At 38.4% G+C, this 26,790-nt stretch overlaps 1 protein-coding gene across 2 annotated transcripts in view; it reads left to right on the top strand.

Annotated features, from left to right (window-relative positions):
• Nucleotides 1-12,382, top strand: part of PELI1 (pellino E3 ubiquitin protein ligase 1) — a 65,121-nt gene extending 52,739 nt beyond the window's left edge. For both annotated transcript variants that reach the window (XM_007970450.3, XM_038007029.2), the window contains 5 exons: nucleotides 438-567; nucleotides 4,761-4,862; nucleotides 8,635-8,832; nucleotides 8,928-9,116; nucleotides 9,992-12,382. In XM_007970450.3, the coding sequence (XP_007968641.1) occupies nucleotides 438-567; nucleotides 4,761-4,862; nucleotides 8,635-8,832; nucleotides 8,928-9,116; nucleotides 9,992-10,558 (1,186 nt within the window). In that variant the 3' untranslated portion in view covers nucleotides 10,559-12,382. The remainder of the gene's footprint in view (nucleotides 1-437; nucleotides 568-4,760; nucleotides 4,863-8,634; nucleotides 8,833-8,927; nucleotides 9,117-9,991) is intronic.
• The last annotated feature ends 14,408 nt before the right edge of the window (nucleotides 12,383-26,790 follow it).

Here is a 26,790-nt window from a genome sequence, read left to right as displayed (position 1 = left end):
TAAAGTGTTTGGTTCACAAATAAAGGAGATTGTGTTTTAAACAATACATACTATACTTTTTAAAGGTTGTATTAGCACATGCAAACGATTCACCTTAAAAAAAACAGAATGAGTCATAAGGAGTCAGACATGCCATTAATCAGCTCTTAATTATCTTCTGTAAAAGAGGGAAGGAGAAAAATAGAGATAACTTGAATCTGTGTATAATCCAAAAGGTTCTCTGTGACTTGGAATGAAGCCAGAAAAAGAATCTCATTTTGTTTCACACACTGGCACCTGGTATGGAGATCAACAGTTGCTCAAAGGAATTTTAAATAATTATAATGTGTTAATAGATAATTAATTGGGAATTGATTCTGCAAGGCATAGTCAAACATTTGTTTTATAATTGTGCAGTTCTTGCAAGAGATCACCTATACTTTTTTTCCCCCCATCAGGTATAATGGGTCTCTCCCAAATGGCGATAGAGGAAGGAGGAAAAGTAGATTTGCTTTGTTTAAAAGACCTAAGGCAAATGGGGTGAAGCCCAGCACTGTGCATATTGCTTGTACTCCTCAGGCTGCAAAGGTAAAAAAAAAAAAAGCTACATAAATTAACTTGGAGAAATTGAAAGACTTTTATGTGTTGTTTATATTCTCTAGCATTCCCCCTCACATTTCTGTTTCAGAAATTTCCTTTTGTTTGGATTGGAGAAGAGACTTTGGAGACATGGTATTTGAAAAGCTGCCATATGGAAGGGGAATTGGACTTAAAAAAAAAAAAAAAGACAAACCAGGATCAGTGGGTGGAAATTAGAAGGAAATATTCTCTTTCTTTATTAAGAGGTGGGGTAGGGGACAGGGCTTTATCTAGTACCTAGAATTATGCAGCTGTCTGCCCTGAGAAGTGGAAAGTTCCCACTCTGTTACTAGAGGAGCCTCCCTGGGCTGGATGAAGAATGTGATGTATAATATGTGTATTCAGGTATTAGAAGCATGTTTGGGTGAGGTAATTTTCAAACTAAGAGTCTTTACCTAAGATTCTGTGTATTGGTTGTATTCATTTTTGGTTTATAACTTCATATATTTTAGCATAGTACCTTGCACAAAGTAGACCTCAGTAATTATTAAATTGAATCAAAGTTATGAAAGCAATATCCAACTACATCTACAATATAACTTCTCAACCCCCAGCCTATTTCATGCTTCTAGCCCTGTCGTCGTCTTCTAACAAAATTTCCAGAAGCTGGACCACCATTTCAGGATACTTGGGCTTTTCCTAGAGCGACAGACAAGGAGGGGGAATTTCACATCTTTATATTTTCTGTGAATTTGTCTGCTTCCAATTTTATAACACAGACTTTATGTTATAAAGAATTTGATATTGTAATGAGCAAATAAGAAAAATTACAAAGAGTTCTTTGACTCCTGGAAGTACCTGTATCTTTAGCTAAGTAGCCCTAGAATGTACATTAATATTATACCATCTGAAGCATATCTTTATAAGTTAAATAAACAAGAGACAGAAAAATTGGCATATGATGTGGTTTTAGGTCACAGCTTCAGTGTCTGAAGGTAATTGGCTTCTCAGCTTTGTTTTATATCCAGTTTGATTTGTGAAAGAATCCTTAGGCCTTGACTAGGACTCCTCTGTTACTATTTGGGAACCAGTTAGTGCAGAAAGGGGACAGTTTCTTTTTGCTCCTTTGGAGAGAAGGAATATGCTAAGCAGGTGGTGGAAGTAATCCTCAGATTGATTCAATCTGAGGAGCTTCTTAAGTATCTCCCCCAGGAGTTCTCTTGACATTTTGGGTGTGCCACTTTTTCATTGTTCAGGACTTTCCCACGTACTACAGGACATTTAGGGGTCCTTCACCCACAAAATGCCATTTGAGCCTGCAAATCCTCATAACAGCCAAAAAATGCACAAAATATTTTCAGATGCCCCTTAGACAGCTAATACTACCTCTGGTTGAAAACCACTATAAGGGAAAATATTTCTAATCCCTACCTCTATAATACCATATTCTGTACTTTTCTTCCTATTTTACTCTGCCATGCCCTCATGTTTTCATTGTTATCTCCTTTTCATCTTTCATCTTTACTAGGCAATAAAAATCTTAGGGATCAGATTGACCCTTGACTGGATGCGGTAGCTCACACCTGTAATCCCAGCACTTGAGAGACCAAGGTGGGCAGATCACTGGAGCTCAGGAGTTCGAGACCAGCCTGGGCAACATGGTGAAACTCTATCTTCACCAAACACACAAAAAATTAGCCAAGTGTGGTGGCATGCCCCGAAGTCCCAGCTCCTTGGCAGGCTGAAGTGGGACGATCACTTGAGCCGAGGAGGCAGAGGCTGCAGTGAGCTGAGATCATGCCACTGCACTGTAGCCTGAGTGACAGAGTGGGACCCTGTCTCAATTAAAAAAAAGAAAAAAGAAAAAAGATTGACTCTTTCCTCTTTAAATTTTGGAGGAATGTATTTGTGAGGTCATGGCGAAAATTAAGCATTTAGTCTGGCAGTCATCTGGGATGAGTTGGTAAAACCCTGCGTTCTAGACCAGTGAGAACCAAACTTAACTAGACATAGTTTTTATTCTCAGTCTAAGAGTAGGTTTAATAACTAACAAACAAAGATTACAATCTCAAAGCACAAAAAAACCAATGTTTTAAAATCTCTTTAGCCACTAAGAATTAATTTTAAAATACTGAGTAATTATTTCATTGAAAAGTCAGCTGTTTAACCAGTGGCACATGCCTGTTAGTCCCAGCTCCTTGGGAGGCAGAGGCAGGAAGATCACTTGAGCACAGGGTAAAGCTGTAGTGTGCCGTTTTCCTGCCTATAAATAGCCAGTGCACTTCAGCCTCTGCATCATAGCGAAACCTGGTCTCTTAAAACGTGTGTGTGTGTGTGTGTGTGTGTGTGTGTGTGTGTGTGTGTTTAAAACCTATAAAACAATTATATAGTATTTATGAATACCTAAATGTGTAGAAAGAAATATGTAAAACATGCATGTAAATGATCTACACTGCATTCTTGAGGTTGGATACCTCTGTGGAGAAAAGGGTATTGGGAGGGACATGTAGGCAGCCTCGATCGTATCTGTAGTTTAATTCCTTAAAAAAATCAGAAGCAGGCCAGGCACAGTGGCTCATGCCTGTAGTCCCAGCACTTTGGGAGGCCGAGGCGGGCGGATCATGAGGTCAGGAGTTCGAGACCAGCATGGCCAACATGGCAAAACTCCGTCTCTACTAAAAATACAAAAATTAGCCGGGCATGGTGGCGTGCACCTTTAATCCCAGCTACTCAGGAGGCTGAGGCAGGAGAATCACTTGAACCTGGGAGGCGGAGGTTTCAGTGAGTTAGCGCCACTGCACTCCAGCCTAGGCAACAGAGCGAGACTCTGTCGCAAAAAAAAAAAAAAAAAAAAAAAATCAGAAGCAAAAGTGGCAGTATTAAGCTTTGATAAAGCTGAGTCGTTAGTGTGGTCTCTGTATATTTGGAAATAGTGTATTTCTGTATTCTGTTTGTAGATATTTGGAAATTTGACAATCTTAAAGCTGTTGTTTTAAGGCTTTATCTATTACAGATTAGCTGCAAATTGAAACCAAGTAAAAGCTTATGATGCCAAACTTCTAATTAAGAAGGATTTTTTCATTCAGCTTCTTTGCTGTATATAATTATTCTCTTCTGTCTTTGTGTCTGTTTTCTTTTTATGCAGCCCATTTCTACTTCCTTTGTGTGATGACTAGATTTTTCCCCTTCTTTGATATTATCTTCAACTCATATACATAGAAAACACTTGAAAACAAAACTGAAAAGTTCTTTTTAGCAATGTTTTTAGTTTGAGATAAGTCAGAAATACAGTCATAAGCATTACATCCCTTTCCTTTGGTAATGTTTAATCATTCTATGTTTCTTTTGTTTTTTAAAGAATTTTTTTCTTTTATCTCCTGGGACCAAATCCCAAATGCATTTTTCTGTATCTCACCCAGCATATGGCAAACATTTGTCATCTGTAGAGTCACAAAATGGTTAGAAAACCAGTTAACTTGGCTTGTGAGTGAACTTTATAGCTCTCTGAATTACTTCAAAAATAAGATTCCTCTTATTTTGCAAGATTTTGCATTTTCTTCTTATCAGAGTAGTACTGTTGTTTTCTGTTTTTATGTGGGATTTGGTTTTGATTATTTTATAATTTAAAATACTTAATAAGGGAGTGTAGTGGTTTGATAAAAGAAAATTATGGGCCAGGCTCAGTGGCTCACGCCTGTAATCCTAGCACTTTGGGAGGCTGAGGCGGGCGGATTGCCTTAGCTCAGGAGTTCAAGACCAGCCTGGGCAACATGGTGAAATGCTGTCTCTACTAAAAATACAAAAATATTAGCCATGCATGGCAGTATGCACCTGTAGTCCCAGCTGCTTGGGAGGCTGAGGCAGGAGAATCGCTTGAACCCGGGAGGCGGAGGTTGCAGTGAACCGAGATCGCACCACTGCACTCCAGCCTAGGCAACAGAACAAGACTCCATCTTTGAAAAAAAAAAAAAGAAAATTATGTTTTTACTCTGTAACTGCTTCTAAATATTCTTCGATACCCCATTCAACCCAAGAAACTACTGTCACAACTGACAGGAGTTATTAACCTCTCTAGATTTCAGGGGGAAAATATATAAGTATGTCATGTATTTGATAAATAGTTTTCCCTTTTTTTAATGAAAAGATTATCTGATTGGATTGACCTGCCTACTAATTTTTGCTATTAACTTTTTCATTCTTAGGCAATAAGCAACAAGGACCAGCATAGCATATCATATACTTTATCTCGGGCCCAGACTGTGGTGGTTGAATATACTCATGACAGCAACACCGATATGTTTCAGGTATTATAACATCTAAAATTTTTTTTCTTAAAAACAAAAAAGTTAAAAATATATTGGTGAGTTTTGCTGAGATCAGATAAAGGATTATCATATATTTATATTGTATTTTATTAAAATATAGATTGATTGCTAACCTTCATAAATAGAAGTCAGTCTAGCACAGTTGAGATAGGCTCCGGAATAAGAATTACTGGTAAATATTACATAGCCATTATATGCCTCAGTTTCCTTCTCTGTAAAGTGCAGATAATAGACTCTCCCCTATGACTGTTAAGAGGCTTAAATGATCTAGTACACGTAGAGTACTCAGCGCTGTGCCAGGTACTTAGTAAAAACACTTAGTGAATAGTAGCTATTATCCAAAAAAAGAAAACAATAAATACTCTGCACACATGTATGACTTTTTCTACCACTACCTCCCACCTTCCTCTCTAGGCAATAAACAATCCAGGCACTTGCTAACTATTTTATTATCTGTGTGAAATCAAACCTTTTTCTCAGCACATATTTGGTCAGTGCTACTCATGCAATAAAAGTATTTTTCTCCTACTTTTTGTACCGGTCCAGTGCTGATATTTTTGTAAACTGGTAGATTTTAGGACAGTCAATTCCAAAGATGTAAATAGAATCTTTGATCTTCTCCCTTAATATTGAGCTCTCCAAAGCTTAGCCTTTTATAAACAAACTTAAGTAGAACATAAATTATCTGATAATGTTGCTTTTATAATTATTGTCACATGGACTTTTCCATTTTTCTTTATTTTACAAGGCAAATAAAAGTGAAAAGGCCTGGATATATATTTAATTTCAGTCAATAGTGAAATATTTCTTTGAAGTCACTCCCTCTGCTCAACCTTTTTAATGAGATGAGATACTGAATTTCTTTTCTCTAGTTAATATTAGAATGTGGGCATTTGTGTTTTCCTCTCTTTAACCAAAAATAAATTACATCTTTAATGAAGATTAATGTTTAGATCCAAGAAAAACCTAACACAAAGCTTTAGGATGATTTTTCACATTTTGTTTCACTGACAAGCAGTGAAAATGAATGAGCTTAGCTTTTTTTAAAGTCAAGGTGCTACTAGGCCTGTAGTCTCAGTTACTCAGGAGGCTGAGGTGGGAGAATAGCTTGAGGCCAGCCTGGGCAACATAGACTTCGTCTCTTTAATAAAATGTAGATAAATATGTGTGTGTGTGTGTGTGTGTGTGTATGTGTGTGTGTGTGTGTGTGTATCTCCAAGATATTTGGTCACAGGCTAGAATTTTAGCTTCAGAAAGTACCTTATATTTATTTGTTTACCCCTTATCTTTTGTAGATTAAGTTAACTGAAATCTTGTGAGTTAACGATGATAGAGTTACTTGGGGGCAAAACTGAAATTAAACGAGGCATCCTGAATTCTGAAACAATGTCTTCACCATCTAATGAAGGCCCTTAAATAAGTTTTAACATTTTGAGTTTTGTCTTTTTCATAAAGTAGAGAATTTTTCCCAGTATCATAAACTGATTATGTCCTTTCTACAGGTATTATACCTTTGGAAAATCCAAACATTTCAGCATCAAAAAGACTGTGATGTATCAGAAACTACCTTGATAAACTAGGCAGTCTTTGAGGAATTGTATTAGAAACATTCTAGGATTGTCTACCCTGTAAACTGAACAAGAACATTTGTTGTTCAAGTCATCAGATGTTCCAACTCCAACTCTATGCATTGTTTGGCACTACGAAGTAAGGGAGACATTACAAGCAGATTACATGTCTAGGCGCTGTACTGACCCTCTAAATTTTAAGCACATTGATTGTGTTGAGGAAAGATGGAGAAGAGACTTTATACTGGTGTCTTTTCATGTAGATCTTTTTATCAGGTTAAGTAGGATTTTTGCCAGCAACCAGTAGAAAAACATTCTAGCAAAAGAGATGGCAAAGAAGTAGTACACAGTGTGGTAAAAGATTGATGAATAAGCTACTTGTAGCTAATATACATAAATAGCAGGAAATTTGGCTGGATTGGTAGATGGGAGGCAAATCTTGAGTCAGTTTCTAACTATTATTAGAAATAATAAATACAAATTTTGGATAAGCTATAAGGAACCATTGAGTTTTCTCGTGAGGGTGAGGGAGAGTAACAAAAGAGCTGTATTTTTAATGCTAATAATAGCAGTTAGAAAGGGGTAGAATTAGTAACAATCAGATTTTGGCATATGATCACATTCATGGTGGGTTTTTTTTCCCTTTATAGATACTTAAGTTTCTTCCTTCTCATTGTCATTACAAATATTGCTTCAGTGTCTTAAATAGTCTCTTCCAAGACCAAGTTGAAATGTTAGCTCTCTGGAACAGTCTCTTTCCAAATAAGTGCTACTTCTGTTGATTCTGAATATTAGTTCAATCCTTGGCCTGTATCTTTTAGCCTTTAAAGAGCCTTTGTGTTTGGGGAAATATTTTTAGTTTCAAAGATCTGAGGCCATTTAAGATATGTTTATTTTTAAGAATAAAGAAAAGGAATATCCAACCTTGTATTTGTTAACTAGTTTCCCTCCAAAACTATCCAATCTAAATATAAAGACTTTATACTTGACAGTTGGACAAAAACACTAAAGAAGTTTATCTGAAAGTGTGCTGATACAAGGAACTTGAGGCTAAAATATGTAAAGAGTAAGAGTCTTTATCTTTGTAGAGGGTCAGTATTTTTTCTCAGTACCCACATTCTTCAATTTTATGATACTACTTTATAACAAATACATTCATGAACTGATAATTTCCAAATGTTTGCTTTAAAGCCCTGTGACACTTGTGACTATTGTCATCTACCCATTGATTTCCTTTTTTCTTTTCAACTTTCAAAATGCAATTAACTTATTTACTAGCTAGTACCTCTGAAGATGTTTTGAAATCTCTGACACCTCACCCATCCAGAACTCTTATCTGGGAGCCTTGTCTCTCTGAAATATCCCCAAGAACCAGGAAGAGTATATATATAAAATAAATGCCACAAAGTTGATGCAGTGAAATTCCTTTTCTGTGCTCCCTAGAGAATCCCTTAGGCTCTCACCAGAACCTTTTGAAATACTTTTCTCTGAAGTAGGTTATTTGATTTCTCAAACCATAACAGAGTAAGAGTAGCCAGTTGAAAGAGGGGCTTGTTTCTGGATACAGGCTTGACCAAAAACAAGGAGTGATAGCTGACAACCTGGCAGAAAAGAAACAGGAAAATATATGAAGTATATATAAGACCTCAAAGCAAGGCTGTGTAAACCCTTGACATAAGGGGCAGCAGTCTTGTATACCTCTTATAGCACCTGAAGACATCACTGCATTTCAGCTTAATGTAAATGGTATTTATAGTGTAATGTTCTGCAGTCATCCTAAAATATTTACTTATATATGTTCACTATATTCTGTTAAATAAGGTAGAATATCTCTTTAAATATCTCTAAAGAGAAGAAATCTACATGATACACATATTTCCATCCAAAAGGGTTAAAATTAAAATCTGCAGCCATCTAGAAATTTCAGCCGTTCCTGAACTCTTCATTTCCTGAGGGTTTCGTATATTATTGTAAGTTCTCATTTAATTCCATGCTCTAAGTGATTACTTCATCAGAGACAGTCTGATTAGTTTTCAAGAGTATAGATGCCCCCAACGTTAAGTATGGTAAGCTTCAACTTTAGAAATTTCAAAGGCCTAATGTTTTCTCCTTATTGTGCTTTTCTTGAATGGATTTTCCACTGTGTTCTTTGAATGGGTTTATAGATACTTTTTTTCCCTCAGATTGGCCGGTCGACTGAAAGCCCCATTGATTTTGTAGTAACTGACACAGTTCCTGGAAGTCAAAGTAATTCTGATACGCAGTCAGTACAAAGTACTATATCAAGATTTGCCTGTAGAATCATATGTGAACGGAATCCTCCCTTTACAGCACGGATTTATGCCGCAGGATTTGACTCATCAAAAAACATCTTTCTTGGGGTAAAAAGCTTTTTTTCTAAATGATGCTTTCTTTTATACTAGCTTTCATTCCAAATTACAAGTAATTGGAAGCTCACTTCTATTATTTCTACTAGGAGAAGGCTGCCAAATGGAAGACATCAGATGGGCAGATGGATGGTTTGACCACTAATGGTGTTCTTGTGATGCATCCACGCAATGGATTCACAGAAGACTCCAAGCCTGGAATATGGAGAGAAATATCGGTGTGTGGAAACGTATTTAGCCTGCGTGAAACCAGATCAGCGCAGCAGAGAGGAAAAATGGTAAATACTGAATGGTATTTTCTTAATTAGCTACAATAAACACATAGGATGAGTTGAACTGAATGCATTACCTACATTCCAGAAAACTCTTAAATCTATTGCCAACACAGAATACTAAAGCTATCAAACACTGACTACCAGATTCTATACTAGAGGTCAGTATGTTAATATTTCATTTAGTAGCCGGGCACGGTGGCTCACACCTGTAATCCCAGCACTTTGGGAGGCCGAGGCGGACAGATCACCTGAGGTCAGGAGTTTGAGACCAGCGTGACCCACATGGAGAAACCCTGTCTCTACTGAAAATGCAAAATAAGCTGGGCATGGTGGCGCATGCCTGTAATCCCAGCTACTCGGGAGGCTGAGGCAGGAGAATCACTTGAACATGGGAGGTGGAGGTTGTGGTGAGCTGAGATTGCGCCATTGCACTCCAGCCTGGCAATAAGAGCAAAACTCTGTCTCCAAAAAAAAAAAAAAAAAATTGGTAAACTCTGAAAGTTTATTCTTCTGTCATATCATGTTAATATATTTTAAAACCTAAGCTTTCTTAAACTAAACAGCGCTCTGATCTTTTCAGCCATCTGTATATCTTTGACCATATTTACCTCATTAAAAATATTAGACTTATTGATTAGCCAGGTGTTTTAATCATAAGTTGTCATTACCATAAGGCTAAAAAGAAATATGGTAATGTTTGATATTTTATCCTTGATTTTCAAACTTACCTTTTTGGTAACTACTGTCCGTTTCTTGAATATTTAGTGAAAATCCTAGAAAATCTCGTCTCTTGAGTAAGGAGTACTTAAAACCAAAAGGCTTATGTAAAAATCCAAAACAGAGTGGTGAATATGTTTTTCAACTCTTGTCTTCTCTAGGTGGAAATTGAAACCAATCAGTTACAAGATGGCTCGTTAATTGACCTCTGTGGTGCAACATTGCTATGGCGTACTGCAGAAGGCCTTTCCCACACTCCTACCGTGAAGCATTTGGAGGCTTTAAGACAGGAAATCAATGCAGCACGACCTCAGTGCCCTGTAGGGTTCAACACACTAGCATTTCCTAGTATGAAGAGGAAAGATGTTGTAGATGAAAAACAACCATGGGTATATCTAAACTGCGGCCATGTACATGGCTATCATAACTGGGGAAACAAAGAAGAACGTGATGGAAAAGATCGTGAATGTCCTATGTGTAGGTCTGTCGGTCCCTATGTTCCTCTGTGGCTTGGATGTGAAGCTGGATTTTATGTGGACGCCGGCCCTCCAACCCATGCGTTTAGCCCTTGTGGGCATGTGTGTTCAGAAAAGACAACTGCCTATTGGTCCCAGATCCCGCTTCCTCATGGTACTCATACTTTTCATGCAGCCTGTCCCTTTTGTGCACATCAGTTGGCTGGTGAACAAGGCTACATCAGACTTATTTTTCAAGGACCTCTAGACTAACAGACCATTGTCCTCCAGGACTACATTATAAATTTATAAGCTAAGTGAGTTGGGTTTTCGAACCTGTTGTCCACGTCACAGTTTTTCTGCTCTGGTCATTTGCATTAAGATGAAGAATTTTTTAAAACATTTATAATAAATAGCAATTTCTGAGCAAAAATCTGGGAAACTCAAGCAAAGGAATTACTGAAAGTATCAGTATTCTGAATTCTGAGTTTTGAAAATATATTTTGAGGAGAAAAAGACATAGTCTAATTTGATGCCTTCCTTTTAGTGTTTTTGAATCACCCATCCTCAGTGCTGAAATTGTTTTGTATAACTGAGGGTACTGTTGGTTCAAACTATGTTAGTTTACAGTTTGTTGCAAACATTGTAAAATATAGCAACATGTATATTAACTTTTTTCTATTTTACGTTAGAATGTTCTTGATAGAGTAGCATGGTAACGATGGTGTCACACCCTTGGTGTGAATGGTAGCTTAGTGAGCACACCTAGCTCAAGGATTTGCAAAGTTAGGAAGAAGGACAAGAGAACCTCTCTCCCCACCCCAGTCTAAATATGGAATTTGGTAAATTAGAATACTTTGTAATTTGTAAGACCAATTTCATATTAATTACCATTGTGTGAAAGGTGTTCGTTTTTAACCACATTAAAGATAATCAGGAAAGATTTTTTCTTAATGTTTCTCTCGAGCGTAGTACTATAACAAAAACTTAATGCTAAGAAACATTTTATATGCTCCTTTGAATATGCAATTTAATCTAGATTATCTATTTTTCTCCCATGATAACTAATCTGTTTTTAGTATCAGCAGCATTTGGCAAGTTTATTTTTTTGGATATAAACTGTGGTTCATCTGTTCACTGTTCCTAGAAAAAAATCATTCCCATAAGAAAAAGTATAAATTAGCAAGAAAGGAGAGTGACTTGATTTGCTTTTGGAAAAAGAAATGCTTAATTAATTATTCTGTATTTGGCCTTATTCAGGCATAAGGAAATCTAGAGATCTAAAGGGTTGAATGACAATAGTGCCCCCCTTTCTAGCAGACCAGCCTTAACTCTGGGTTTGAATCCTAAGGAGATTGCCACAGTGAGACTTAAGTAAATGTTTGCTTGGCAGATGAGCACCAATGACTGCAGCGTGGAGTGACGCACTGCATGGTCTGTTTATTCTCTAATTCCAATATGTCTTTTGCTTCCAAAAGCAAGAACAAGTTTCTTCTCTCTCCTCCTTCCCACCCTTTTTTCAAAGGCACCACAAGTATAGACAGTTGCACTACATCAAATCTGTTTTTGACACTTGTAGAAACCAGTACACTTTTAGACAGTATCTTTTTTTAATATTTTGATTTGTTTTCCTTTAGTTTGAGAAGTTGTATAATACTTAATTGACTGTAGCAAAGTTTTATATATGTTAGCATAGCTTTAATTTATCCTCTTACAAAACTGTTCTGAATTTTCTTTTGGTTTTTAAAAAACAAAACTTGTTGCTTAGAAGCCGTGAACTATTTTATTTTACTTCAACTGTCAAAACTTCCTTGTTTTTAAAAATGATCATTTGGGTTCACTCAGGAAATGCATGTCAGGAACTTGTATTATAAGTTTATTAGTTGTGATGTATCAGTAACTGCTGTTACCCCTTTTTCAAAGAAATATAATTGATTTTGAAGTTTTCTAGATTGTCACATGCTTTGTGACTAATGCAAGAAAGCAAGTCTTGTGTTGTATTTGTTCTAGTCATTTCTATTCAGACTATATATTGTAGCTTAATTTTTATTTGCCATTAATTTATTTAAACTAAGTAAATACTTTTCAAAATAGGTATTTGAATTTGTCTCTGTGAGTTCATTTTGCATAATCGAGAATGATTAACGAGAAGTGAAAAATGTGGACAACTCTATTCCACACTCCAAAAATACTCAGTTGAAACAGATGAAGAGTTTGCATTTAATGTAACACTTTAAAGTCTCTGGTTCTTTTTGAAAAGCATCTCTTATTAATAAAGAAACTTTGTTAGTGGTTGAATAATTGAGGACTTGTCTAAGTTAAGCCTTGCTAGGGAGTTGGCACCTGTAAGTTGCATGTTAGACTATTTAAATAGTGCCTTCATAACCGTAAAAGTTTCACGCCCTTCCTAAAGTTGCCTGCATTTTCTTCTAACAGGTAAAGACAATTTCTTCTAACAGGAAAAAACCTGGCTCATTTTCTGTCACATTCAAGTTTTGAAAACTCAGGCAGTTTAAATGATCAGTTGGGTGTTTGCTGTTCAAGCATTTTGAATACTGGATCTGTTATTTTGCCATGGCCTAATAGCACACTTTTACTTGTAAGTACTCAGTTGTATTAAGGGAATGTCAGTATTCTGGCCAAGGAGGAGAAAAAGTTGTATTTAGGTCTCCCCAAGAAATCACTCTCAAGAAAGATAATCTTTATGGCTTAACTCTTTTATCAAAGTAATCTTCATATTTAAATGCTACTTAATTTGTTCAAGCAATTAAATTTCCCTTTATCTAACATGGTAGGGTAATGAAGCAAGACATGAAGGGCAGCCATTTGGACATCGGAGTTCTTTTGCTAGGTTATCCTCTTGCAGCCTTCTTTGCTCACTTCCCTCATGTAAAAGTCTTCCAGGACACGTAAAGCAGGGTAGGAATAAATAAAGTATGTAATTACTTCTTTTTTTTTTTTTTTTGAGTCGGAGTCTCGCTATGTTGCCAGGCTGGAGTGTAGTGGCGCCATCTCGGCTCACTGCAACCTCTGCCTCCCAGGTTCAAGCCATTCTCCTGCCTGAGCCTCCCAAGTAGCTGGGACTACAGGCGCCACCATGCTCAGCTAATTTTTGTATTTTTAGTACAGACGAGGATTCACCATGTTGTCCAGGATGCTCTCAATTTCCTGACCTTGTGATCCGCCCACCTTGGTCTCCCAAAGTGCTGGGATTACTTCTAACATTTGAGTGTCCCACTTCACTCTTCCCTTCTGACCCAGACTGAGGGCACCGGTGAAATCCACTTGTTATGTCTCTAAGGTTATAAGATCAACATAATTCTAATACTTTGGCCCTTCATTGCAGTGGATCGTCTTGTGCTACCACTTTTTGTTTGTTTGTTTAAGATAGGGTCTTGCTCTGTTGCCCAGGCTGGACTGCAGTGGTGCGATCACAGCTCACCCCAGGCTCAAGCAATTCTTCCACCTCTACCTCCTGAGTAGCTGGGACTACAGATACACACCACCATTCCTGGCTAATTTTTTTCATCTTCAGTAGAGACGCGGTCTCACTAGATTTCCCAGGCTGGTCTCAAACTCCTGCTCTTAAGCAATCCTCCCGCCTCAGCCTCCCAAAGTGCTGGGATTACAGGTGTGAGCCACCACACCCTGCTGTGCTACTGCACTTTAGAGACCACTGGTTAATAAACCTATGTTCCATTCCATTCTCTTTTTCTCTAAGCACCTATAGCAAATCAGAACAGCAAAACTCTACATCACTGAACTCCGTTACTCTATGTCACCCCCACTTTCAGAATTACTCTTGTATAAGTATTCTTTAATGTTTTGTCCTCAAATTTTTTCTACTCTTTTTAATTTTTTTTTATTTTTTTTGAGACGGAATTTCATTCTGTCGCCCAGGCTGGGGTGCAGTGGTGTCATCTCGGCTCACTGCAACCTCCACCTCCTGGGTTCAAGCAGTTCTTCCTGCCTCAGCCTCCCCAAGCAGCTAGGATTACAGGTGACCACCACCACACCTGGCTAATTTTTGTATTTTTAGTAGAGACGGGGTTTTGCCATGTTGGTCAGGCTGGTCTCGAACTCCTGGACTCAAGTGATCCGCCCACCTCAGCCTCCTAAAGTGCTGGAATTACAAGCGTGAGCCACTGCGCCTTACCTCTCCTTTCTTAAAACAGATTTTTGTATACCCACTGTGCACGAAGCCCTGTCCTAAACTAGGTGATACAGCAGGAAAAAAAAAAGATCCCTGCCTTCATCGTGTTTGTATTTTAGTGGACAAGATAGAAATGAGCAAGAAAAAGTGAATATGTATATATGTAAAAGTAAATATGTATATATGTACAATATGATAGTGAACTGTGCTGAGGGGGCAAATAAAGCAGAAAGAGGAGATGCAGATGCAAAATGTCATATGCTGGGGCAGGAGGAGTAGTGTTTGTAATATCAAACAGGAAGGCCAGGGAAAGCCCCACTGGGATGGTGGTATTTGAATAAAGCTCTAAAAGAGCTGAAGAGAGAAGGGAGTAGCCACTTAGAGGGGCATTTAGGCAGAGAGCTCTACAAGGCCCTTAAAAGGGCCCTGAAATAGCATGTCTGGGATATGTCTACAATAGCAAAGAAGCATGTGATGCCAAGTGGTATGAATCAAGGAAGAATAGCAGGTAAGGTTGAAGTAAAATGACAGAATTGAAGTGAGAGATAGGGATGACAATAGATTTTGGAGAGCCCCCTGGGATTTATGGCTTTAATTCTGAATGAGATTGGGACACGAGGGTTTTGAGCAGGTGAGTGACTTGATGTGACATATTTTAATAGGATCTAAGTACACTGAAGGTGGGATCAGGGAAAGCATTGCAGTAATCCTGGAGATAAACCATGGTTTGGATAAGGTGGTGGCAGTGGTGGTGGTTTGAAAAGTGATCAGATTCTGAATGTGTTTTAAAGGCAGACCTGACAGCCTTTGCTAGCAGATCAGCTACAGGGTTTGAAAGACAAAAGAGGGATCAAGGATGACTCCACTCAATCAGCCTCAGCAACTAGAGGGATGGAACTGCCATTTGTTGAAGTAGAGATTATAGGAAGAACTGTTTAGGGGATGAGGCGCACTGGTGGAGGAATCAGGAACTCAGTCCTGAGTATTAGACTGAGTCAGCTGTTAGACAAGACATTTGCAAAGGAAGGACATCTCCACTTTTAACTACTATCAAAGTTCTCAACCATTATGATCAGTGTTCTCTATATAGCCCACGCTAGCTTAGAAACTGATTAATGCTGAATTTCCTTTCATTGAAGAGAGTTGGGACACCTCTCATGTTTCTCTCTTTGCTTTGGCTTCCTTCTAAGGAAATGAAGTTTTGTTTTCAACCATAATCCTTTCATTTAGCCAAAGTATTCTGATAAAGTTTTTCTTCCTCCTCACCATATATACCTTTTTCCTTGGTTCTTGCCTTTAAAAAAAAAAAAAAGGTCTTCAGTTTTCTTGAATCTTAATATTTTGCTGCTTCAAATCCTTTTTGGCAGTGGCAGAGCACAGGTTGTGCTTTGATTTTAAAATTTTTGAAAAAAGGGCCGGGCGCGGTGGCTCAAGCCTGTAATCCCAGCACTTTGGGAGGTCGAGACGGGCGGATCACAAGGTCAGGAGATCGAGACCATCCTGGCTAACACAGTGAAATCCCGTGTCTACTAAAAAATACAAAAAACTAGCCGGGCGAGGTGGCGGGCACCTGTAGTCCCAGCTACTCAAGAGGCTGAGGCAGGAGAATGGCATAAACCCGGGAGGCGGAGCTTGCAGTGAGCCGAGATCCGGCCACTGCACTCCAGCCTGGGCGACAGAGCAAGACTCCGTCTCAAAAAAAAATAAATAAATAAATAAATTTTTGAAAAAATATTTGAGTGCTTATGGAAAACAGAATTCTTAAACCTGTAAGTCCAGATTTTAGTGTCCAGTTTCCCTGAAGGAAATAGGCCTGTATTTGATAATTATCAACAAAAAAACAGTAATAAGATCCAAAGTTTTCCTAATAATCACCGTAAAATACCACGTCCATACATTGTGTTAGATGATGCAATAGGAATGCTGAGTTTTTAGGTTGGCATTAAATTGTCAACTCAGCTATGTGTGTGAATATTAAGCCACAGCATACAAGCATTCCTTACAGCTAACATGTGCGTGTTTGCTGTGTGTCAAGCACTATTCTAAATGTGCCCTCCTAGGAATATTACTGATATTTTAAAAATCAAAACATCCCTGTGAGGAAGGAACTGTTACATCCATTTTACAATGGAAACCAGCCATAGCAAAGTAACTTGCCCAAGATTCACCTGCCTTTTAAATGGGGAACTTGGAATTTGAACTTTGGAAGTCTCACGCAATTTGTGTGTACATAACCGCCACATTTTGCTGCTTCCGCATTTCAATGATGGAACACATTGAAGGAATTCTTTTGCGAGTTGGTAAATAAGTATGATTTCTGGCACATGATACATGTTCAAAAACCATTTATTGGATGATTGGAGAAAACTGAGAACTCTGGTCCTTTAAGCTACTTAATACTGAGTAGAAGCATTAACAAAAATAGAAGAATAAAGGTTATGTATAAGCTCTTTATTTGATCAGAAAATATGCTTTCATCGGCTGAAAAACAGGAAGGAAAAAGGCGAAGATACTAGAAAAAGTGGCACTAACTGGAAAGTTGACAAGGCAACAAGAAGAAAATCGATGGTGCCAGGATAGAACAAAAGGATTACCCTGGAAAAAAAAGAAATATCAATGATAGCCAAAAAGGATGTCATCCAGACATTCAAATTTTTAAGAACCTATTTTGATGAGGAAAGGCACAACAAGCAGCCAATATTTAAAGGGAAAATTAAGATTTCCTGGAGTTGTATTATGTCGTATTACTGCATAACTATTAATAAAAATTATAAAATATAAACTAGAGAGGATATTGGATATCAAGTTACAGATGAGGAAATGAAGGCCAAGATGAACTGATTACTGACTGACAGATCTGGTATTAGAACTTCCATGCCTATGTCTATCCTCATACTTTGATTAGCATAAACTTGAGTCACCAAGACTCAGTTATATTTCCATGTTTTGTTTGTTGAAGCAGAGGTAAGAACATTGCATTTTAAGTTTTTGTTTTTAAATTATAAGTGTCTGCAGAGTAAAACTATCAACTCTTGTTGTCATGTAAACAATGATTCCCCCAAAGGTAAGGAATGATCTGCTTCAGATTTCATTTAACTAAAGACTGCCTAGTTTGGAAATGAAAGACAAAAGCAGGGAAAGAGAATCAAGAGTTGTCCAGTAGACTCACTTACAGTCCTTTGGTACGCTATATAAATCATTATAAAACATTCAGCTAATATATGAGTGCTCATTCAGGGACAAGGATCTTACTTTACTCTTCTATTTGTTATGGAGTTAGGACAGTTGTTTTACATACCATACCTCTGCAGTAATGCAATGCATTCAGATACTGTTCACTTTCAATTGACTTCTTTGTCAAATGACCTTTGGGAAATTAGTTATTTGAAATGGAGATGGTAACGTCTCATTAAAATGTTAAAATTACTCTACTATCAAGCAATTCAAAAAAATCTGTCTCAATTCACAAAGTAGTTGAACAATAGTAACGTGAACCGTAGTGACCATAAAGTTGTCTAAATTTGGGCCTGGTGCAGTGACTCACGCCTGTAATCCCAGCACTTTGGGAGGCCAAGACAGGGGTGGGGGGATCACCTAAGTTCAGGAGTTCAAGAGCAGCCTGGCCAACATGGTGAAACCATCTCAAAAAAATACGAAAATTAGCGAGGCATGGTGGTGGGCGCCTGCAATCCCAGCTACTTGGGAGGCTGAGGCAGGAGAGTCGCTTGAACCAGGGAGTCGGAGGTTGCAGTGAGCCTTAAGATTGCGCCACTGCACTCCAGCCTGGGTGAAGAGAGCAACTCCGTCTCAAAACAAAAAAACAAAGTTATCAAAATCTGGAATCGTGAGGGGCAGGAGGTGAATTGGACCAGGTATATAGGGACAAGAGAATGACAGGTTCACACAGGCTGTCTGATATCTACAGCTAGGAGCTCCCAAAGTAGTATGGGCTCAGGTGGTAGCTGCGGAGGGGTAGTGGGAGGAATCCCCCACTGTGAGTCTTCCAAAGTTGTTTTGCACAGGGGTTGGGAAGAGAGAACAAGCAGTTTTTTGGAGATTGGTCTCTCTCCCCAAGCCCCATCTCCCTCTTTTTCTCTGTCTCCCTCTCCTCTCTCATGAACACACCCACCAAAAAAACCCTCCAAATTTTGGAATAAGTATAGCTTCTCAAGGTGACCAGATTGAAAGAAACAGTGTTCACTTGAGTGTGTGAATTCTAACATGTTTCTTAGTGTCATTTCTATATTAGTCATATTGCATGAATGCAAATGTTGATTCTATTTTTCATTGATTTTATTCAAAGAACTCAACTGTGACAGGAATCCCTGAATTAAGTATACTATGCAAAGTTGGTATCTTGTTGCAGAGCTAATATAACTGTGAAGTGATACTTGTCATGATGAAATTAAAATCAAAGATATGACTCTTGGGATGTAACCTTTTGCAGAGAAGCATTAAAAGAATGTTTTTCTGCTTTGGTATATGCTATAGGATTTTTAAAGTTTGAGAGTTAACAATCAAGAGTTTCTTTGCAGCTGCTTTTATGGTTTCATTATTGCTACTGACTTCAATTATAGCCATATTTATTTACCAAAGTGTTTTAATTCTTCTTTAAATACAAAAGGACCATTGAAAATGTTGTCTGGGTGGAATTTCACAAATACAAGGAATTCTTCAGATAAGGCATGGGTCCAAGCCTTAATCCAGTCTGGCCTCAGATACCAGTCCTTAAATGTTCCTTTATCAAAGTAGGTAACAATGGGCAGTTATTCATTGTAAATAAACTAGGGACTGAGTGAGGGGAGTTAGAAAATATCAAGAGAAGCAGTTTGTCCTTCGGAGAGGATTCGGTTATACTGAAGCCAGCATTTCCTATTTTTTTGTAACATACTTTTATTTTTAACTCCTTGGCTCTGTGGTCATGAATCTCATTACCTGGCCATTCTATGGGAACAAAGTAATTCAACCCTTTGGCATCAATGAATTAATACTTCTACCCTATTTTAGTTCCTTGGGTCTTTGGTGCTGGCCCTATGTATGGAATTAGACTTGTAACAGCAGATGGTCTCAGACTAACAAATTTACAGCCTGTTTATTTTGGGAGCTCAGTAGGCTCTTTGAAATAAAACAAAATTGGAGCTTTTTTTTTTTTTTTGGAGACGAAGTTTTGCTCTTGTTGCCTGGGCTGGAGTGCAGTGGCACAATCTCAGCTCACCACAATCTCCACCTCCCAGGTTCAAACGATTCTCCTGCCTTAGCCTCCCAAGTAGCTGGGATTACAGGCATGCACCACCATGCCTGGCTAATTTTGTATTTTTAGTAGAGCCAGGGATTCTCCATGTTGGTCAGGCTGGTCTCGAACTCCTGACCTCAGGTGATCCACCTGCCTTGGCCTCCCAAAGTACTGGGATTACAGGCATGAGCCACTGCACCCAGCTGGAGCATCTTAAATGAATCCTAAAGTTATCTTCAGTCTAAGGAGCTTTTTAATCATTCAATGGTTAATGGAAAGGATAATCCAAATTATTTGTAGCTGAAACACTTTTAAAAGGTTATATAGTTTGGAGGACAGAGTACAGAGCAATGATCCAACATATCAAATTCTCTAACAACGAATTCCAAGGAATTTGTTCCTATTAGCTTGTATTGGAATGTAATTCTGTGTTGATCTGTGACACTAGTTCAAACATCTTTTTGATCTGCAAAAATGTTTTGTCATAATGGGAATTAAAATAGAAAGCTGATCTTCACCTTTTAATTCATTCCTTCATTATGATGAGTTAAGCCTGCTGACCAATGAAATGTCCTACAAAATGAGAGGAACATGAGCAAAATAATTGACATAACAAGGAGAAATACATACTTTTACTCTGAGAATATTACATTAATTTGACTTTGTCATTATTGTTGTTATGACTGACATTTTGGACTACTGATTAACCTGGATTTCCAGATATCCTTGGCCTGATTTGTAAGTACATCTGTAACCACAGGACCGAGTGTCTGCTAGAGAGGGTCTGCAACAAGAAGCTCATACCTCATTGAGTGAAAATACTTCAAAAACATCTATTTTGTTACTTTGTTTCTTTAAAGTTTCCCTTTATGTGGAAAGGTGGAAAGGCTTTATTTAGAGAACTAGGTATAATTAAACAAAAGGGAATCTTAGGTAGTGACACTATTTTCCTGGCTGGAAAAAACACATTGACTCTTGAGGTTCTTTATGTGCTTCTGTTTGCATGGTTCATTTCCAGCTAACACAGCATTTCTGAAATGCCAGCATTTGCTTTTTGTTTTCTGGTGTTGTGTCTAAGCAAACTAATATGGGTGCCAAGAAGATAATGCTGTGTTTTTAATGGAATGCCAGATCATCAGTTCTTTTTGAAGTGGGGTTTGAGGTAGTTATTATGTTAATAAATCTAAAATGTGATCCCCTTTGTTGACCAATTATTTTCTCCTGAAGAAAAACTATCCTATGACCAGCAATCTTGCAAACATATATTGGGACTAATATATACCAGAATGAATGGATAAAAGAGTATGAATAATGCAATACATCATAATCTGATTAGAAAAACAGTTCAGAGCAAAATTATCTGATAATTTAAGATACCAGAATTTTTTTTTTTTTTTTTTGTATTTGTATTTGTACTGGAATTTAATTATATGTTGACCCAAGACACCTTTCCATTAGCTGTCACCAAAATCTCTTTTTTGGTATTTTAAATTAGTAGTGTGATTGGTACTTGTATGATTGGAAGTTAAACTATCAGATGTTATTCTGCTTCCTAAAGGCTAGGGGGGCTTTGTCAATAAAGTAAGGGTCTCCTTCTCTTAAATGGAGGTCTTTCCAAGAGAATAAAATACTTACAGGAGACCTGAGGAGATTATGAAAAATAAGATGTCTTGCATACAGTCAGCCTGCAGTTAAATATTCATTGAATATTTGAGCAGATTAGAACTGGAGCCTTCATCCTGCATGTGTTGAAGAACTATTTTAAATTTTCTAGCAACCTTAAGATCACTGGATAGGAGAGGAACTCCACTCGAGTGGAGAAGGAAAGTAGGAAGAGTCTGGACTGACAGTTGTGATAAGCCTTTTTCTCTCTCCTTGTCCTGTGGGACTCCTGGGGAAACCTCAAACATGGAGGCCTATTGACAACTTAAATTGGAAAGCAAGAGCTGATTTTAATTTGATCTTTTTTTCTGCTTGAGTATCACAATTTACAATGCTCTGTTAAAATTAGTGATTTTTTAAAAGAACATTAAAGATGTCTAGAGGGGAATTCTTTCTTTTCACTCACCATGAGAGTGGTTGTTACACAGAATATCTCTTAATTGCCTGACTACGCAGACATGTTTATCTACTAGGAAAGTGAAGCACGTATTAAAAACTGAATACCTACTTTGGGTTCATTTATTCAGTAAAAATACGTTGAGCTGAGAGGCTCTGGAAATAAAAAGATGAATAAAATAGACATGGTCCCTGCCCTTACAGTGCTGCAGTCTTGTAGAAGGTAAATAAGCAATTACAATATGGTGTAAGTGCTATAGCAGAAGGAAAGATCTTTGGAGAACAATTTGGAAGTTCCTCAAAAAACTAAAAATAGAACAACCAGACGATCCAGTAATCCCACTGCTGGGTATATACCCAAAAGAAAGGAAATCAGTATATTAAAGGGATATCTGCACTCCCATGTTTATTGCAGCACTGTTCACAATATCCAAGATCTGGAAACAATCTACATGTCCACCAACAGATTAATGGATAAAGAAAATGTGGTACCCATACACAATGGAGTACTAATCTGCCACAAAAAAAGAATGAGCTCCTTTCATTTGCAACAACATGGATGGAACTGGAGTCATTATGTTAAGTGAAATAAGCCAGGCACAGAAAGACAAAGTTTACATGTTCTCACTTACTTGTGGGAGCTAAAAATTAAAACAGCTGAACTCATGGAAATAGTAGAAGCATGGTTACCAGAGGCTGGGAAGGATAGTGGGGATATGGGGGAGAAGTGAGGAGGATGGTTAATGTGTACAAAAAATAGAAAGAATGAATAAGACCTAGTATTTGCTAGCACAACATGGTGACTATAGTAAAAAATAATTGTACATTTAAAAATAACTAAAAGAGCAAAATTGGATTGTAACACAAAGAATAAATGCTTGAGATGATGGATACTCCATTTACCCTGATGTGATTATAACGTATTAACATGCCTGTATCAAAGTATATCATGTACCCCATAAATCCATACACCTTTTGTGTACCCACAAAAATTAAAAATTAATTTTAAAAAAGAGGAAGAAGACCTTTGGGAGCACATAGAAGGGGTGCTGAACCAGACTCTGGAAATCAGAGAAGATGCTGTAGAAGGAAATGATAGGAATCAGGGACTTGAAGGAAAAGGGAGAAGCTAAAGACGGGGGCAGAGTAGCAGGTGGGGAAAGTGGGAAGAGGATTCCCAGCAGAAGGAATGGCTCAGTTTTTGCAGTGACTCAGCACCAATAGAGAGTAGTACATACTTGAGAAAATGGAATTGAATGTGGGTAAATGGAGAGTAAAAGGAGGTGAGTGGCAAGAAAAGGCCAAAGACACAGGCAGAAGACACATCGACAGGCTTTTGTAAGCCAAGTCTAGATGTTGAGCTTTATCCTATGGGCCATAAGGAATCAGAGAATGGTGTGATTAAATATCAGTGCTTCAGGCAGGCGCGGTGGCTCACATCTGTAATCCCAGCACTTTGGGAAGCCAAGGCGGGTGGATCGCCTAAGGTCAGGAGTTCAAGACCAGCCTGGCCAAGATGGTGAAACCCTGTCTCCACTAAAAATACAAAAATTATCCAGACGTGGTGGTGGGCACCTGTAATCCCAGCTACTCAGGAGTCTGAGGTAGGAGAATCACTTGAACCTGGGAGACGGAGGTTGCAGTGAGCAGAGATCATGCCACTGCACTCCAGCCTGGGTGACAAAAGTGAAACTGTCTCAAATAAATAAATTTCCACATTTGAAAGATCACTGTGGCTGTACTGTGGAGACTGGGTATGGAAGACTGGAGGCAGAGAGAGAGAAAGTTACAGAATAGCCCAAGTGAGAGATGATGGGGAACTGGAATAAGGGAAGTAGCAGTAGGAATGGAGAGAGATGAATGGGTCTGAAACATATATAACATATGTAAAAATAAACTTGGCAGGGCTTTATGATTGATTAGATGAAAGTGGAGCCATGACTGGCTTGGGCAATTAGATGGATGGTAGTTTTGATATAGAAGTTAAAAAGAAATTATTTAGGCAGATAGTGAGGGTAAGAAAGTCCTCGATAAGGTTTTCCTTTTAATGAAAAGCAGCCCCCACATCATTTTCTTTTCTAACAGAGTGCAGCCTGTGAAATAAAGCTGCAGACACACAAAGACAAACTGGAAGCTTGCACAGGTGAATGCCGGCACCTGTGCCAGTAGGGAAAGGCTACCTGTGGGTTGGCATGTTCAACATGGTGGCTCCATCTTCCCTTTTCCCTGCTGACCACATGTACAGTAAGGAGCAGACAACATGGCGCCGGCCAAGTAGAAAATTCGTTTGCATAATAAGAGGATTAGGGTGGGGTGATTAGGATTAGACTGAGATTAACATTTAAGGGGTAGGATGAAAGAAAAGAAACCCATAACAAAGACCAAGGGTAAGAGCTGTCAGAAAAAAGGAGAGAGAGAAAACCAGAAGAGATCAATGACACAGAAGCCAAGAGACAAGAATCATTTAAGGAGAGATGGTTTGCAGTGTCACATTACTGAGGAGCAAAGTAAACTGAGGACTGAGAAATGTACAGTAGATTTAGCTACAAGGGAAGTTGGCAACCTTGACAGCATTTTCATGGAGTGGCGGAAGCTGAAGCCATACTTCAGAGGTTTTGAGAAGATCCTTAAGGATGAAGAAGTGGACCCAGAAAAGTCAAGTAGTTTGACTATGGTCGGGAAGAAAAGGAGAGAGAGAGGGCTCAGTGCAGCTTCCACTTCCTGGGTTCAAATGATTTTCCCCAAGTAGCTGGAACTACAGGCGCGTGCCACCACGCCCAGCTAATTTTTTGTATTTTTTAGAAGAGATGGGTTTTCACCATGTTAGCCAGGATGGTCTCGATCTCCTGACCTCGTGATCCGCCTGCCTCAGCATCCCAAAAAGCTGGGATTACAGCCGTGAGCCACTGCGCCCGGCCTGAAAGGGTAAGTTCTTATCTAATGACTTCTTATATCTTCCCTCTGAAATAAGCAGAGGTCAACTGCTGAGAAGTGGGAGAAGGAGGAGTGAAAAGTCTGAGGAACATAAATGCCTGAAGTGGCTACCAGAGAGAATTGGAGAGACTGCTATGCAGCACTGAAGGCCCAGTTGAGGTTGGTGAACATACCTGATATTGGAATTGATCTGCTTAGTCATATGATTTGATCATCAGCGTTTAGAACTCCCCATATTGGGGTGTGAGACAGTTAGATTGGCCCAATATTATCATATTAGTTGTGTTTGGCTACAAATGACAGAAAAGTCCAAGTAAGAATTGCTTAAACAGGAAAGAGGTTAGTTGCTCTCTTATATAAAATTCCAGGTAGATGAATAAGGCTAGAATGGAAGTCTATGATGTCAGGAATCCAGATTCTTTCTAGCTCCTTTCTTTGCCATCCTTGGTGTTTGGCTTCCATGTCGTGGTTCAATACAATTTCTCCAGCTCTATTCATTTTGTTTGCATTCAGCCAACAGGAGGAAGTATCAGAAGATGGGCATATCTGAAACTGCCTTTGCAAAAATTATAACAGTGAGAAAATATGACAGTGAAAGAGATCTGACCTAACCCAACTCCATCTTGCCTTTAACCTCCAAGCTGCCCTTGTTCATTCCTGGGCACAGGCCAAACTAACTTTGGGAGAAATTTAGTTTATAGTTTAACTTTGAAATAAAGATGATAATGAAACCATCTTTGCAAAAATTGTAACAGTGAAAAAATTAACGACAGTAAAAGAGATCTAATCTAACCAATCCCCATCTTTCCTTTAATCTGCAAACCACCCTTAATCATTCCTGGGTTTGGGCCAACCTAATTTTGGGAGACATTTAGTTTATAGCTTAAATGATAATAGCCTCTCCCCAAATCTAAACTGTGAGCTAATAAAAGACCACCAGGTTAGGAGGATAAGAGGAGCATCAATTCTGCTAAGCTGTCTATGTAAACAATTTCCAGCCATTATTCCAGAGGTCACAAGATTTACAACTTCCTCAATTATTCCTGTGGAAAACATCATTATTGTAGAACCTAAGATTGGCCTTTTGAGATGTCTTTTCAGGTTTGCATTTCTGACCACAATAGCTCCATGCAAACCCATCAAGCAGTCTTGTGGTCTCACCTGAAAGCAAACTATTTTCCACATCCCTATGATTGCACCTCCATCTAATCAGCAGCACCCATTATCTGGCCCTCCAAAGTATCCTTGAAAAATTCTAGCCTTGGAATTTTCAGGGAGGCTGATTTGAATAATAATAAAACTCTGGTCTCCTGTTCAGCCACCACTGTGAATTAAACTCTTTCTCTATTGCAATTCCCCTGTCTTATAATTGGCTCTATCTGGGCAGTGTGCAAGACGAATCTATCAGGTGGTTACATATGCCACTTCTACTTAAATCCATTGACTATAACTTAGTCCCATGGCACATCTAGCCACAAGGGAAGCTGATAAATATAGTCTTTATCATGAATGACGATGTGCCCAGTTAAATTTATGAGGTCCTATTTTTCAAGGGCAAGAGAAGGAGAGCCCCTGGGAGACACTAAGAGTCTGTCAACCGAAAGAAAGAAACTGAGGCAAAATTAATATAGGCTGAGAGTTTTTTTGGCCCAAAGTTGAGGACTGCAGCCTGGGAAACACTAGGAAGTGCTCCAGAGGAAAAGGAGAGGCTCAAGGTCTTAAAGAAAAAAGGATGAATCAGGAGAGGGGGCAATTACAAAAGTTTTTGGTCAGGAATTCTCATTGGTTTACAGAAATAACACTGATATGTGATTGGCTATACACTGTTGTACAATAGGGTAAGAGTTATGGTGTCCAGTATATGGCATTACAAGATTAATTTATAGCTATTGCTGGAAACACTCCGTCTAGAGCCCATACAGCAGGCAACTATGAAATGATTACTAAACTCAAGGGCACAGTGGAGGGGGGAGATGGGATGCGACTGTCATCATATGTCAATGCTTCTGTGGTCCTGATCATTTAAAGGAGACTTGCATTCCTCAGATTAAGTTTCTTTTCTTTATCATTTCCCCCTTTTGATCAAAAATCTTTCTTCTTGAAAGCATTGATGATCAAAGTCTGAGT

Source organism: Chlorocebus sabaeus, chromosome 14 (genome assembly GCF_047675955.1).
Source record: "Chlorocebus sabaeus isolate Y175 chromosome 14, mChlSab1.0.hap1, whole genome shotgun sequence".
Classification (NCBI taxonomy): domain Eukaryota; kingdom Metazoa; phylum Chordata; class Mammalia; order Primates; family Cercopithecidae; genus Chlorocebus; species Chlorocebus sabaeus.
The sequence above is the reverse complement of the archived record's forward strand: the minus strand, read 5'-3'. Positions and strand labels throughout refer to the sequence as shown.